General features: G+C 35.8%; 1 protein-coding gene across 2 annotated transcripts in view; it reads left to right on the plus strand.

Annotated features, from left to right (window-relative positions):
- The window catches only part of ADAM28 (ADAM metallopeptidase domain 28), a 65,455-nt gene that overhangs the window by 36,778 nt on the left and 11,989 nt on the right, over positions 1-16,688 (plus strand). For both annotated transcript variants that reach the window (XM_025394039.1, XM_025394038.1), the window contains exons 11-18: positions 126-256; positions 1,309-1,486; positions 2,819-2,908; positions 5,633-5,828; positions 9,314-9,416; positions 11,444-11,603; positions 12,975-13,055; positions 13,380-13,458. In XM_025394039.1, the coding sequence (XP_025249824.1) occupies positions 126-256; positions 1,309-1,486; positions 2,819-2,908; positions 5,633-5,828; positions 9,314-9,416; positions 11,444-11,603; positions 12,975-13,055; positions 13,380-13,458 (1,018 nt within the window). The remainder of the gene's footprint in view (positions 1-125; positions 257-1,308; positions 1,487-2,818; positions 2,909-5,632; positions 5,829-9,313; positions 9,417-11,443; positions 11,604-12,974; positions 13,056-13,379; positions 13,459-16,688) is intronic.

Genomic DNA, 16,688 nt, shown 5'->3' on the forward strand with positions numbered 1-16,688 from the left:
GTGTGTGTGTGTGTGTGTGTGTGTGTGTGTGTGTGTGTGTGTGTGTGAAAGAGAGAGAGAGATGGCGAGTGAGGTATAATTTCAGTCGAAAATCAGAGAATCTTTTTCTTCTTTCATACCCTTAGGACCATAGTGACAATCTTCTTAGAGTTGCAGGGACAATGGCACATGAAATGGGCCACAACTTTGGAATGTTTCATGACAACTATTCTTGCAAGTGTCCTTCTACTATATGTGTGATGGACAAAGCGCTGAGGTGAGGCTCATCTGGGCTCTGGGGACATGCTATGTAGCCCTGGTTTTGATCCACCATGGGCTGTACTACTTTAGGTCATCTTCAACAACGTGTTCAAGTTTTTGAGTCATTAAATAAATGTGCATTTGTGCTAAGCCACCTCATCTGTATGTAATGTTTTTTAATAACTCAGACATAATTTAAACATATTGTCTCTTTGCTGTTGGGGCAATTCATCATTTTATCCTCATCTATACAAGACCTGGCTTCAGAAAAATCATTAGCATTTATCAGATTTTCCATGAATTCAGAATAGATGGTGGTCAGAAAAGAGTTCTAGAATAAAACTCTAATTAAAGAAGAAACTGCTCATAGGACAATGAGGACAGTCTATGAAAAGACATCACACATTCCTACCCTGAATTAGGCAAAATTTTTAGGCAATCTTATCTTTTAAAATCTCACCATCTTTTTTATATATTCATGTCCTCTTTTCTATACATACACCTCACTCTATAAACTCTATTTCCTCTTTTCTATTTTCATTTCCTCCCTCAGCCCACTCAAGCTAGGGTCATTCTCCAAAGCCCCTGCACGAAACAGCATATGGCTGCATGCCAGTTACAGAGCTTATGTTACCTCTCCCCTCTATTACAGCAGTTTTAAACCTCATCTTTATCTGTATAATGAAGAGATCCTATCAGTAGGAATTCCTGTAAAGGAAAGTGAATTCTGAGACATGTAAATACATATTTTGGTACCTTTAGGTCTTTACAACACCCAAATGATCTAAGATTATCTGGAGAAGTCAGAGATGTATTTGTTTTATTAAAAGTGGCCTGGATGCTATACTTTGAAATGTGACTATATTTTCTCATGAAATTGGAGGTGTTTGTGTCCACCCAGGTAGGTTAATTCAGGCATGCAAATGAGCTCACGATCTGGCAGTTGGTCAGTGGATTGGATTTTATCTTTTGGGGCAGGCTGTGGGTGTAATTGTGCCTAATGTCAGATACTGCTTCCCACATTTTAAGCATGACTATATTCCAGTTTTTCTTTCCTTATCTTCACAGCTTCTATATACCCACAGACTTCAGTTCCTGCAGCCGTGTCAGCTATGACAAGTTTTTTGAAGATAAATTATCGAATTGCCTCTTTAATGCTCCATTGCCTGCAGATATCATATCCACTCCAATTTGTGGGAACCAGATGGTGGAAATGGGAGAGGACTGTGACTGTGGGACATCTGAGGTACGGCCAATCACTTTCTAAAAGGATATAGTTGTTTCTCAATTGCTAAGAAGATAAACTATAAAATAATGTGTGGCCCACTATAACATTGTAGGTTTTTTGGGTAATTTTGGGTATGTCTATTTGTAGGTATTTTCCAGGAAAATCTTTCTGACAAGGAACCCTGAACTGCTGAACAGACCTTATTATTTTCTCTCCCAGGGTTCTATCCTCATTCCTTTTTTTAAGGACTATTTACTAACTTGGGCTTTGTGTCCTCCTCCCTCCCTTTCTAAATGAAATACTTAAAGTTCCCTACGTGACTATAACTTACCCAGTATTACTTTAGACAGAGCACTATGAGTGCTCAGAGTACAAAGAGCTTGCTGGTTCAAGGTCACTGGGCTGGCTAATGGAGGAGCCAAGAACTGATATCAAATGTATCTGTTTCCAGCTCTGAAACGCAAGACCACCCAGCACAGGGATCTGGTGCATCCCTTACTGCTTTGGGACTCAGGAGTTATTACCATCAGAAGTTCTGTGCTGACCCTCTTCATAGGACAGCTGGGATTTTGAATGGGACCTCTGCTTCCACGTTATTAGTGCTTAATATAAATAATGCATCAAGCCTTCAGAGTATTGGCTTTCAGTAACTTTGAAATATGATTATATATTTTATTACGTATTTATTCAATCTATGAGAAAAAGTAGTCTGTCCTGGTTGATGACTATATTTGAACTAAGGGCCAGAGTTGTAACCCTAAAATGTTGTAACTCTAAAACTCTCAATCTTCTATGGGAATCTAGACAGCTGCAGGGAACAGTTTTGAGGTAGGAGTTTCCCCAATACCTTTTGCAGGTAGAATTCTGACACAAAGCAGAGAGACTAAGACAAAGTATTTGCATCAAGCACAGTTGAATTAAATATTGAAGTTTGATAAAGAGCTATATCTTTAGCTTTTCAGTAGATATCGTAGCAATTGGATCTACTGTTAGATATGTACATAACTGATGAGTTGAAGGAATTATATTCTACAATTAGACAAATCTTATTTTAAGAACTGTGTTTTTTCTTCATATTTTACCAAAAAGAATAGATCTTTCCTTAGTATTATTGGAGACTGAGGAAACTAGTTAATAGAAAAATGACATAAGTGGAATTCAGATAAACCACAAGCCATCAGTTGCTCCAAAATTTCAGGGTTTCTAATTTTTTTATCTTTATTTTTGAAAAAGTCATATTTAGACTCCACGAAAGTAACATATGCCTGATGACTGTATTATGTTACAACTTGTGCTGAACTGGAACCAAAAAGTAATGTTGCATTTACATTTGTTTCTCATATTTCTTAGGAGTGTACCAATATTTGCTGTGATGCTAAGACATGTAAAATCAAAGCAGGTTTTCAATGTACATCAGGAGAATGTTGTGAAAAATGCCAAGTAAGATTATTTTATTCTATTTTAATAATTATTACATTTTTTGTACATTAACATCTCAGTGATTATGTTAACCAAAACAAGCAATGCAATATTTTTCTTTAAATAAAATGATATATTTACTATTTATGAAGCACTTACTCAGTGTTCTACATACATGGCCTATTGAATCTTCCAATGATCCTTCATAGTAGATATTATTTCATTTTGTTTTTGAGAATAAAATGCAGAGTAGAAAATGACCAAAATAATATGGCCACCATTTGTTACAGCCTGGATAAACCTGAGAACATTATGCTAAGTGAAATAAGCCAGCATAAAAAGACAAAGACTGCATACTGATCTCACTTATATGTGGAATCCAAAAATGTTGAATACATGCATAGTAGAATGGTGTTTACTAAGGGCAAGGAGGCTCGGGAAATGGGGAGATGATGGTCAAAAGGGACAAAGTTATAGTTGTTTAGCATGAGTAAGGTTAAAGACATAATGTACAACATGACTATAGGTACAGGTACAACGTGACCATGTTGTATATTAATAATTTGCTAACAGAGTAGATTTTAAGTGTTCTCACCACACACACACACACACACACACACACACACACACACCCCTATGTAAGAGACCAACATCAATGTTTGACTATAGTAATCATTTCTTTCTACAATTCTTTTTAAAGTTTTGTGGGCACATAGTAGGTGTACATATGTAGTAAGCATTTCACTATGTATATATATGTTAAAACATCATGTACACCTTAAATATAGACAACAAAAAAATGTAAAAACAAACGTGGCCACTGTTGAGTGGGATAACCCCAAGTGTGACCATCTCCAAAGCCACAGCTAGTTACTCCTACGTGCTGCTGTTTCTCATGCTTCATGGCTTTCTCAGGTCAAATCTCACAAAACTGATTGTATTTCCCGTTAACAATGTGTGTGATGGAAGAAGTTTTATTCTGAATAGTGTGGAGGTGTCCCTATCTTCAATCTTGAAGTCACTTCAGGGTGAAATTCTACTAAATAAGACATGTCATGTTCTCTGTGGTGCTTTTCTGAATTGTCCTTCAAGTTTAGTATTTAACTTTCTATTGTTGCATATCCTTTTACATTGTGAGGGTGTGTTTGTTTCCATAGTTAGATTGACTCCTAAGGCCAGAAGACTGATTCACTTTCACCTAGCACAGAATTTTATACATTTTAAATGATCTGTAACTGCAGCATGGATGTGTAGATGGCATACCAGGTTATAAGGAATGCTTGGTGTAATTTTGTTTTTAATGTTGGAGAGAGAGGAAAGAAGTCCAAAAGGAAGTAAATTTGAGAACTTAAGCAGTACTCAAAGAGTGTTTAGTAAATGCTGTTTGTTAGATTATGGTACATAAAAAAGTATCCAGTTTCTTACTATTTATTTAGAGCAATGATATACATATATGAAACATATGAAAATATAATGTGTGGTTCAATGGCCATGTAGATAGCATAATGATATATTCAACTTTTTTGTACAGTCTCACTTGATTTTCACAATGGCCCTGTAAAGTAGATGTTGGATGGGGACAGGGATTTTCAGAGAGATTAAATCCATTTTCCAAAGTTCAGCACTCAGACACGCACAGAGCCAAGATTCAAATTCCTATCCTCTAAATCTGAATTCAAGGCTCTTCCCAAGCACATGAAAACAGGAGCAACAATTTGTATTGAAGATGTCAGAGGAGACTTGGTGGGAAAGGGGCTTTCAACTGGACTTAAAGTATTTTGGACAAAAGAGATTTAGACATAAAACAACAACAAAAAAAGAATTTCCAAATGAGGACACAGAAACAGCAAAGACATAAGAGGAGATACAAGCATGGTTTGTCTTGTATCTGGTAAGGAATGGTCTGGCTGGAGCCATGGGTTGAATTTGGAGGATCTCACATGCTTGCATTGAAATTTGGATTTGATCCCATCACTGGCATTAAGATATTCAAAGTTATTTAATGCAGTAAAAATTCTGCTCCTGTTAGAAAGGAAAAAACAAACAAACAAACAAACAAACAAACATGCTTTCTCAGTTTTGCAGGAACGGCAGAATGTTTCACTAAGATTTCTCTGAGCAAATAAGAGTAAGATTTGCAGTATCTGATTACAATGGAGTTAATATATCAAGGGAATATTTGGTTATTTCTCCCTCATGATAAGTCATTCTATGAAAGAAGTGAGTTGAAAGGAACCAGCTGAACTTACAATAAAAGGAATTAAGGATTAGGAAACTCGAGGCCTGGGAAAGTCCAAGTCTGCTGATCTGGTGTTTGTAAACTTATCTCCTTGAATACCGAAGACCCACTTCACCAGTACATCTCTGAAGTTGCAGATTTAAATCTCCTTGGAGTTCCTGATAGAGATGCATTCAACCAAGGGAGAAATAACTCCCTTCCTTATATCTAAGTTGTTGCCTGTTTTTTTTTTCCCCCGTACTTTTTTACATTATGTTTCTTTGGTGTTTTTGGTACAAATTCAGAAATATTGATTGCTTAACATCTTAGGGCATTAACCAATATTAATAGAAGTGATATAGCAGATGATGGCTTTAATTTATAATGACGATGTAAGCTTCAGCGAAATGACACTTCAAACTACTATGCCCAAAAAGTCCAAATGGAAAAATCTTTGTGTTAATTTGAGGTATCAGGGTAAAGCAGGTAGGGAAAACAAAAAGCCTTCTATTTTTGTTTTTCTACAGTTTAAAAAGGCTGGGATGGTGTGCAGACCAGCAAAAGATGAGTGTGACCTGCCTGAAATGTGTGACGGTAAATCTGGTAATTGTCCTGATGATAGATTCCGTGCCAATGGCTTCCCTTGCCATCACGGGAAGGGCTACTGCTTGATGGGGGCGTGCCCCACACTGCAGGAGCAGTGCACTGAGCTGTGGGGACCAGGTAGGAAGACAAATCTTTTTTTTTGCATGTGCGAAAGAAAACAAATTTCAGATGACAGTGTTTAACCATGGCCAAAGGACCATTCTGCCCTATCCTTCTTAGAAACTTCGAACTCAAAATCATGGAAAGGTTTTAAGATTTGAGGTTGGTTTTAGGGTTGCTAGATTTAGCAAATAAAAATAAGGATGGACCAGTCAAATTTTAACTTCAAATTAACAGCCAAGCTTTTTGTCTTAGCATCAGTTTATCCCATGGAATATTTCAGGTGTGCTCCTACTAAAATAAATTATTTGTGTATCTGAAATTCAAATTAAACTGGGTGTCTTTTTTTTTTTAAATCTGGCAAACCCTAACTAAGATCATGAACCCTTGGAAATCTGTGTGTGTGTGTGTGTGTGTGTGTGTGTGCACGCGCGCAGGTGTGGCAGAAGCACTAGGGGATGGGACAGAAATAAGGAAAGGTGGAAAAAGGAAAAGAAGAACTCTGGAAATGCAGAAAGGCAATACAGAATAGTGAAAGTTCTTAAATGGTCACTTTGTCCATAACACCAAAATTTTAGAGACCATATTCTCTAATTTCACCAAGAAGAAAACTTGGAAAAATAAAAGATTAGAGAGATATCTGAAAATTTAAACAGCAATTTATATAGTATTAAATAACTTTATTAGAAAGGCAATTTTAGATCATATAAGTGATCTAGCTTATATGTGAAACCTAAAAAAGTTGAACGCATAGAAGTAGAAGGTAGAAGGCTGGTTTCCAGGGGGTGACAGGGAGGAGGGGAGGAGGGGAGGAGGTGGGGAGATGTTGGTCAGAGGATACAAAATTTAAGTCGAAAACAGCAAGTTTTTAAAAACCAGTTATTTGGACTTTCTGGATATGATGTGTATTGTGTACATGTATGTAATTTCCATACCCCCTTCCTAATACAGTTTCAGATTTCTACTTAAATGACTGTAACAGTATTTATTAAAATAGAGAAAATCTACATATTCCTAAAATTATTTGAAAGGGGTCATCGCATACCAGAAACTTTTCGTAATTCTTGAAAATACAGCTAAAACAAGATTGAGAAAATCAACAAAAATTCCTGACTTACAATGCACTGTGAAAACAAGAAACCTGGGAAATAAATAGACAAGACCCTAGAAAAACCTCCCTGTAAACTTCTGTCTTTGGCTACAGTGGGTTGAGACACAATTTGAGGAGCAAAGCTCAATGCCGTTAGTACGTCAGCAAGCTCACTGGTGTCCCGGAACCAGGCCTCAGCAATCCTGCCTCCAGTTCATGGATGTGCAAGGTTAAAAAGGTGGAAACAAAATTGACTGTTGGTTAAGAGGCTCATGTTTCCTTGGCTAACTTCAGTATATGGCAAAAACCAGGAGAAAGAAAATCTTTAGCACAGAGGTGAAGTTCTGAGCTTCGCCTTTATTATCTTGTAGTAAATATTAACTGCAAACAATATTAACTGTTACCCTCCTTTTTCGGATTTTACGATTAGTCTCCTCAGCAAATCTGTAAACTTCCTGGAACAGGGACATTGTCTACATTGTTCACAGCTGTATTCCCAGTGCCTCCCAGCACAGTACCTGGCTTTAGTAAAAAGCTCAAAATTGTCTATTGAATGTATTTATCTGATCATGAAATGGAGTAGACCTCTTAAGTCATACTTTTAAATACAGCCATTACAAGAGGCCAGAGAAAACAATTTGCCTAAATAAAATTCCAAATTTTATAATTCACAGAGGATTACCCATTTATTCTAAATAAATCTGGGAAGTTTGAAAAGTCTTGCAACTTTGTAAGTAATTTAAAAATCATTCTTTTTGGCATCAAATCATTCCCACAAATCAATTGTAGTTCCAAGTATTGAAAATGTGGCTAAGGCATGAGCAGACAATTCATCATGAAGAAGAAATACAAATGTGCCATAAAATTAAAACCATTTTAGCTCATTAGCAATATACAAAACCTAAATGAAAACAAGTTAATCTTCTACATTTGCTAATTGGCAAAAGTTTGCTACAGATGTTAATGTTCAGTGTCAGTGAAAACATAATCAAACAACTCCCCTCCTACACTGCTGGTAAATATACGAATGAGCATCATCTTTACCGAGAGAAAAATGCATGCACGAAATCTAAAAATAGTTGTTTTTTACTCTTTCTCCTAGCAATTGCACTCAAATATTTACAACGATTTTTCAGCCAGCATTTTTAATGATAGTAATTGAAACACATCTCAAAATCCAAAATATACGGATTAAATAAAGTGTATTATTTCAATACAATTCTTGCTGCTGTGATGCTTTAGAAAATTTAATGCCTGGGGAAAGGACAGCTCTATTGTTAAAGGGCAAGAAGTTACAAAACAGCGTGATGCCAGATATATGAATGATACATTCTACAATATTAGCAGCAATAACTTTGAAGTCTCAGATTAGGAATTTAATGCTTTTCCCTGATTATTCATAACTAATGATTCTTCTGTGTAGATATTGTATAAATATCTACACAGTAGATATTAAAATGAATATATTTTACTAAGATACAAATAATAAAAAAGGCAACAAAACTCATTTTATCTTGCACACTGAAACACGGAATTCATTTAAAATGTTTTGAGTTTACAAGTCATCATAGTAGGTTTAAAAGTATTTCTTAAAAACAATTCAGTATCTTCATAGGTGTCTGCTTATTTTAACTTAGTTTGCTGTTTGTCATCAAAGGCTAGACTCAAAATTTCCAAACGTTTAAGACAGAATTACTTATTGTTATTGAAGAGGGGGCACCTCAGCACCAAGAAGGAACATAGGTCTCTGTGACTCGACATGTTTCTGTTTCCTTATTAATAAATTGAGAATGGCAATAAGCATGGCTAGTATTTGTCAACCATGTACTGCTGATCAGGCCCTGTTCTCAGTGACTCACCTGTATTAAGTGATTTAATCTTCAAAACACCTCTGAGGTAGGTACTGTTATATGTAATGGGTATATATACATTTTATATATGTGTAAATATATTAAATATATATATATTCACATATAAATTCTACACCATTTTACAGATGAGAAAACTCAGGGGTTAAGACATTTGCCCATGTTCACACAATTACTCAGTCTTGCTTAAAGCCTGAGCTCTTAACTAACGTGCTTTGTCTGATAGAGATCTGAGGAAGATTACCTGAGACATGAAATATGTGATGCCTATTTTTGTACTTGGCACATAGTAGGAGTTTGTTCTGGAGTAACAGATTACTTAAAAGATTATTTGTAATTCCAGCCAGCTCATTTGATACCAGATTACTACACCCATGTTTCTAGGAGTGGTCAATGGAATTATGCTAAAATAGTATTTTTTTTCTTGCTTTATATTTTATAAATCCCGTGCCAGCACTGAATTTTAAAAATTTCTTTTCTTTTCAAATATCTCTTGAACCTCAAAAATCGATTTTCTTTTCCCTACTGACTGATCCTGGTCCCAGGAACTAAGGTTGCAGATCAGTCATGTTACAACAGGAATGAAGGTGGGTCAAAGTACGGGTACTGTCGCAGAGTGGACGACACACTCATTCCCTGCAAAACAAAGTAAGTGGCCTTGTCTGAACCTTCCTGCTTCACAGACTAGAGCAATGGTGCACTTCCAGCTGCACATTCTAATTTATTCCAGTTAAAGGGAAAGCGCATTTGGCCATCAATCATTTGACATTTATTGAGTAACTACTATGTGCCATGATGTGGGCTAGGTACTGAGTCTGAAAAGAAATGAGAAATGGCTTCTTTCTTCAAGTATCTCATGGTGGGTGCTTCAGATGACACCAAACACAGTCATTGTTGGGTAGAATGAATGGTTGATGATGGAACAGACAATGATGAATGGGTCTGGTTGGAAATTTGTCCAGGGATTTCCCAGTATAAATCAGATGCTTTCTCAATCTCACGTTTCTCCTTGTAAGATTCAGAGTAGAAATATTTATCTCCCCAGAGGAATAACAGATGCAGTGCTTGAACAGTTTTAAATTGTCAGTAGAATTACATAAAGAAAAAATACAATAAGAAAATATTTTCTTATTGACAATTCATGTGAAGAGTTTGTTAGTTTTAGTACTGATTATCTGGGAAAACACTATAGAATAGCACACCAGATGAACGTGAGACTTTTCTATGGTTTGTTTTTAATTTGGCAATTTTAAGGTGGCTTTTAAAATCCAATTATAGTAAACTCTTTGTACCTGCTCCAAATTTGACACATGCAGAGTAATTTATAACAAGAGATTGCACAAGATCAACATTTCCCAAAATTTGTCTATTGGACATGAATTTGCTGAATGACAGATATTACCAAACTATGCTTTGGATATAGAGTTATCTCTTGGGAGAATCTGTTCCTAAAGAACAATCATTTTCTGTGGTCTTGTGGTCTCTTCTCTATAGGAAATCAGGGCAGATTCAGAAGAGGAAATTATGTAAAAGGCAGTATGTGAGGGCCAGAGGAAGAGCAACTGTAGGTGGTGAATGGGAAGAGAGTGGGCCTCGCCATCTTTCCTCTGCACACACCATTGTCCCATATAACTCTCTGCGTGAGCATTAGTTTCTGCGGCTAGTGGCTCAAGCAGCTCCTTCACCCCACAAACTGCCATCCTAGTCACTTCACAGTAGTCATTGGCTATAGTGAAGAGTTAGCCTGAAATTCCCTGTGCTCTAAAGCCATCCTTTATGGCTTTACCTAAATGATTCAAGAAAAACACACTGTTGCGTTTAGAGAGAATATATGCCTTTCTCCTCTCCTCAAATATGTTTTCTACAGCCAAGAGATATCAAAAAATCTGATGCCATCACTTTCAGGATACTTTTTCACAGCCCTCTTCTGAATTTTGCATAAAGCAATTGACTTCAATATTATTGTCTTTTAGTCCCGTTGGCAGTAAATGAATGGCTTGGTTGAGTGTTGAGCAGTTTAATCTGCACCTTCAGGGAGACAGTTCTTTTAGTAACTCCACTTGATGCCTTGCAGTGTCAAGGGAAGCTCAGCTTTGTTCTGACAGAATTATAGTGGAGACATGGGCTTTCTTTTGGTGGAATTATTCTGCAGCCAGTTGTACAAATAAATGAGTAAACTATCTGAAACAAGATAGAAATTGATGTCTCAGACACCTCCATGATGTTAGGAACCCATGTTTTATCTCTAGCTCCATCATCCACATGACCTTCATTTCCAAGTGTTTCTCTAGGCCTGTGATGGCTTCTCCAGCTATCATACTCCAATCAGCAAAAATGAGAAAATGTTGAGAAACAGAAGATAATTCCTCATTTAAGGCCACCTTCTAGAATTTGTGCTTAAGATTGTTTTCTTCTCATGGGCCAGCACTTAGGCAACTGGCAAAAATTAGGTGTACAGGCATCTGGGTAATGCTGTTTATTTGAGCAATAATGTATTGTGCTAATGTTCAGGCATCCTGTTACTGAGAAATAAGGGAAAATGAGTGTAAAGTACAACTAAAAGTCTCAGCTACAGGGAAAAATACATCGGTTAAGTATCCATAGTCCTAGAGCTGATTTGCATTTATATAAAACTGCAGTTTGAATCCTGCAATAAATTTTGGCTTTTTCCTCAGTGATACCATGTGTGGGAAGTTGTTCTGTCAAGGTGGGTCGGATAATTTGCCCTGGAAAGGACGGATAGTGACTTTCCTGACATGTAAAACATTTGATCCTGAAGACACAAGTGAAGAAATAGGCATGGTGGCCAATGGAACTAAATGTGGCCATAACAAGGTAAGTTGACATTGTGGCTTTCACTCAAAATAGTGTTTCTTACTTTGATGTGTTTTGTTGTTTTGCCCCTTGGTTATTCACTACGTGCCTTGTTTCCCAATTTGGGGGTTCACCATGCCTTAATAGAACCCACAGAGTTTGAATTTGGAACACAGAAGTGAAAATGGTGCAGAACCTAGTAAATAGCAGGAATAAGCACATTGACATTAACATTCTCAAATCCTATGGTGAAATTTGGAAATTGACTCTCATAGTCATGATTTCAAGAAGAGTATCATATTGTCATGTGGATAACACATGGTAGCATCCGTTTAACTTTCATAGACAAAGTCTGAAAACTCACTGAAAGTGCCAGTGTATGTGATACTGGGCTTCATTTAACAGACCTGTATATCATTAATAATATAATGAACTTATCTCAAGTACAAGTACTGTTTAGCCAGGGCCAACCAACTCATGAACTTTGACAATGAGGAGGGTTTGTCTCTCCTAAGAGATTAGAATTACCCTATTTATCTCACTAAGATATCCACATGACCAAAGAATTCCCCTGATTTTTCACTGTGGTAAAGCCAGTCCTAAAAACATATCTTATTTACTTAAGCTGATTTCGCTATTCAAAGGTAAATTTATTCAATGGTGAGTCCAAAATTATCTTAGTGGTTCAGTGTGGGTATTGCTCATAGTTTTAAAAAGTAAATATAAAAAAGTGAATGAGATTGATGTGGTCTCTGAGCCCTTGGAGCTGAAAATAAAAATTTAGCAAAGTTTATTGATGTTAAAATATTAGGTCTTCCCTATAAGAAGTACCCACAATATTTAAATTTATCCTTACCCCAATTTTTCCTGAAATATATGCCAGCATCAAGGGCAAGGAATTTTACATAAAATATAATCTTTAATTGGGTTTTCCAGGTTTCAAATACAAATTTCCTTATATTTTCTAGTGCTGAAGACTTTAAAGACATTGAGACGTTATCACATGACCTGGCATGAGTGTTGCGGTGCTTGGGTCTTAAGGGAGGAAGGTACTGGGACTAGGGCAGAATTGAGGTGTTTCGGGGTCCCCTGGTATTAAGATCATCTCATTATTGCTTATCCCTGAACTTCTTGCATAGTCATTGCTTCTGGAATATAGAGTCGTTTGGATTTATTAAAAATACATAAATGCTTAGATGATTTTATCAACGTTTTTGGGTTGGTTTAAGAGGATAATGTAAGCAACAGAGCCCATCTCTATTTCCCTTCCTCTGCACCAGCCTCCTGGCAGAGCCACCTTAAACAATATCTGCTAGCCTCTTCACACAGACCTCAACTTTCTCATCTACATGCAGAGAGGATGAAGCTTCATGTTTTCTACATCACTTTCAGGTTTGCATTAATGCAGAATGTGTGGATATTGAGAAAGCCTACAAATCAACCAATTGCTCATCTAAATGCAAACAACATGCTGTAAGTTCTGGAAATATGTTTCCCTAAGCTCTCTGAATCTTATGACATTCTAGGTCAGTCATAAGAAAGCTAAAGGAATGTTTTCAGCATTAAATGATGAGAATTACTAAGTTTATCCAAGCCTTCAGTAGAATGGTTCAAGGAGAAATTTCTTCTGAGAATCATTCATGAAATGCCTGTCATTCATTCATACTTTATGTAGATAGATGGAAGCCTGGAGATTGGGGTTATTCCTTTTTCGGCATGAACTTTATTATGGATGATTAGGGATTTGAGTTTGCGGTCAGTCTAGCGGGGACAATAACAGGATCCTTGCTACCCTAGGTGTGTGACCATGAGCTCCAGTGTCAATGTGAGGAAGGATGGAGCCCTCCTGACTGCGATGACTCCTCAGTGGTCTTCCGTAGGTAACATTACACATCTAACCTGAGATAATTGCTCTCCTCTTCCAAGCCTTTATTTTGTATTACATGAGATTTCATTGCCTCTTTTCTCTTTTCTTGAGATTTCTGTTCTGTAGACATTGAATCCACAATATTTATCCCCCAAATCTCCTTAACACATTTTAATTATATTTTCCATGTCTTTGTTTTCACTGCACATGCAAAAGAATTTCTGCAACATTTATATTTGTAATGTTATTTTAATTTCACAAATTTTCTTACTTTAGGACTCTTCCATTTTCATGGAATCCTCAACTTAATGGAAAAATGTAATATCCTCATAAAACTAAGAATATGACTATTTTTGTACATTCAGTTCTATTCTTTGAATTATCTGTTTCTTTTGAGTTGGTTTGTTCTGTTCTATCACCACATCACTTGTATTCTGTTGTACTGCTTTTCTTCAGGATATGTGATCCTTAGTTGAATGTGGAATTGGTAGAGCTGGGATCACATGGGATTTCTCTGCATTTGTGTGTGCTGTTGTACCTACTGATATTTCTCTTGATGGGGGAATCTGGCTGGGGGCTCTATGGGCAGGTAGGTAGGTCTGCCTATAGCTCTTCAGTGTGGGAAGGAGCCAGAGTGGGGACCCACCTCCAGTTGTTATGATGAGGAACATTTTACCCTGAGGAGGGAGCTCATTTCCTGAGAGAGCTGCTTTTCCTCATCATCTTATCCTTGACCCTCCCCTCTCTGTCTGATATATAGTGTACGTATCTAGAGGAAGCCTCTATCCTCCTTTTGGTGTTCCTGCATCCTCTGTTGGCAGAAACAGAGAAATTCTTAGGATTTTGATCTCAGGTGATGAGCTCAACTTGTTCTTTATACACAGGAGATGAGGTAGACCTGAGTGAGATATCTGTCCCAAATTCAGATTGTTAGACTTTCCAAGACAGAACATTTATTTCTGATGTTTAGGCTATATTTGTTCTGTTTCCATCCACATAAATCCCTTAACTTCCTATCTTTTTTTTAAAATTATTTTTTCTCATGTCCTATGATTTTATTATATACACATGTATTTGTCATGTATTTTGAAAGGGGGATGAACACAATCAACTATTTTAATTAGAAAACTCTTTAATGGTTTCAATGCTCACTAAAAGTCCTTTTGAACTATGACTTTCTTGACTGCTTTATTTGGATATATCTATTGATTTGCTAAGTCACCTCTATGAGTAATGTCTTCGTGTTGTACCAATGCATCCACATAAAACTTTCTAAGTTGTATTTATGAGAATGTATTTCTGTTGCCAAATATTTTTAATATTTTAATTAATATTCTATATCATAGCATGCATAGCAGGTTTGATTGAATTTGATTTTTTAAATCACAATTTTGCATTCATGACTATTAAAGTAGATGCTTATATTTTATGTCAAAAAAAAAAAAGCCTGACTTTTTTATTGATGTTAAATAACATCCTTTTAAAAAGTCGTTAGGTCTGTTTTGGCTTAAATGCTTTTAGAATTACCACTTAATCAAAACAAATCATTATTTTATTCCTGGGAGATGTGGTCTTTCTATTATCATGTTACCTAGTGAGTTTTTTCAAACTGGGATTTGGTTTTTTTCTTCAGTTTAAGAAATATTTCTATTGTTTTAGGTTTTAAAATGTATTTTGTTTCAGTTTTCTGGTTTCTGAATCAGAAATGTAAATTATTTATACAAAATATCTCTACTGTGTGATCTCCATATTATATTCCATATTGGGTCATTTTTCTTGTTAATTCTGGGAAAGTTTTTCAAGATTATTCTCTGTATCATAATATAAACTTTTTAGCAATGTTAATTCTCTTGTTACTCATAGTGACATTTAAAAGTATTCAGTAGCGTTTTTATGTCTCTTTGAAAGATTTTTTTATCCCAGTTGGTTTTCTGTTTCATAACTAGTTTTTTTGCAGTCTGTATTTTAACTGCATTAAGAGTACTCCAAATTTGATTCTTTATATTCTTTTTCTGAAAGTATACATTTTATGTATTCTTCTACTTCTATGTGTTATTTTATACCTAATCTTTTGATTCGACTGACGCTTTTTCTTTAGTTATAATCCAATAAGGTTGAATTAATTCTGATAAGTACTGTTAAAAAGTATTTCTCAAAATTTTTAACTTGGAGGACTAGTGATACAAATTTACAGTATATTACATGAAATTTGTATTTTAGCAGGATGAGGAGGTAGCTGGAGAAGTTCAAAATACATACAGTGGAAGCTTGTCTCAACTTACTGTTTGTTAAAACCACTGTATCAGAATTCAACTTTATCCCCCAAGCCTTGTTTTTTTTTCAGGGCATTGTGTTAGTGGGTTTGGTGCCCTTTCAGTGCTATTTCTTATCTAACCATCAAGAAAAGCCTCAGATAGACTGAGGAACATTTTCTAGTTCAGAAGTGTCCTTGTACCAAGAAGACAGACCCTAGAGGATAACAATTTTTACTATAGCTAGGGTCCTAAATCTAAACTTGAATGGGAAAAAATTATATTTTTATTTTCATTAAATTCTAAAGTTTAGAATTTTCTACAATTATGGGAATGTATGGCTTATAAACCATAATACTATTAGCAATATTCCATGACTTTGTCACCAATATAAATTACAAATACTTCAATATCTCATTGCAGTTGTTGGATGTATCTCCAATTACCACATGAGTATCATTTGTTTGAAATTTTGATAGCTACTGATCCACTGTTAGAACTTATTATTTCAGAGGTTAATAAACACATACTTTACTATATCATGAATTGTTTTATACTGTATCCCACCATCAGTAGCTTCCTTTAAGTCTTATGCCTTTTATGAATGAATTTAGAAACACTCAGAAAAGGGGTTTATAGACTTTATCAGATTGCCAAAATGATTTGCAGCATAACAAAGGTTAAGAGCACTGCCCTACAACATGACCATACACAGCCATTGGCTTTCAAGATTATTAACACCATCTTTTTGTTTGTAAAATATAATAAACATGTAAATATAAAGGCAAACCTGATGATTACAAAATGAACATTCATGTAATATAATAAGGGCCAAGAAATAGACCCAGACATCTGCTTTCCTGCCTCTTTTCAGTCTGAACTCCCCTCTTTCTCTAAGGGTTGGTCATTCATCTGTCTTTGATCATAATCATTTTGTTACTTTTCTTTGTAGTTTTGTTTCCTAAATACACATCCTTAAACAACAAC

Source organism: Theropithecus gelada, chromosome 8 (genome assembly GCF_003255815.1).
Source record: "Theropithecus gelada isolate Dixy chromosome 8, Tgel_1.0, whole genome shotgun sequence".
Classification (NCBI taxonomy): Eukaryota; Metazoa; Chordata; class Mammalia; order Primates; family Cercopithecidae; genus Theropithecus; species Theropithecus gelada.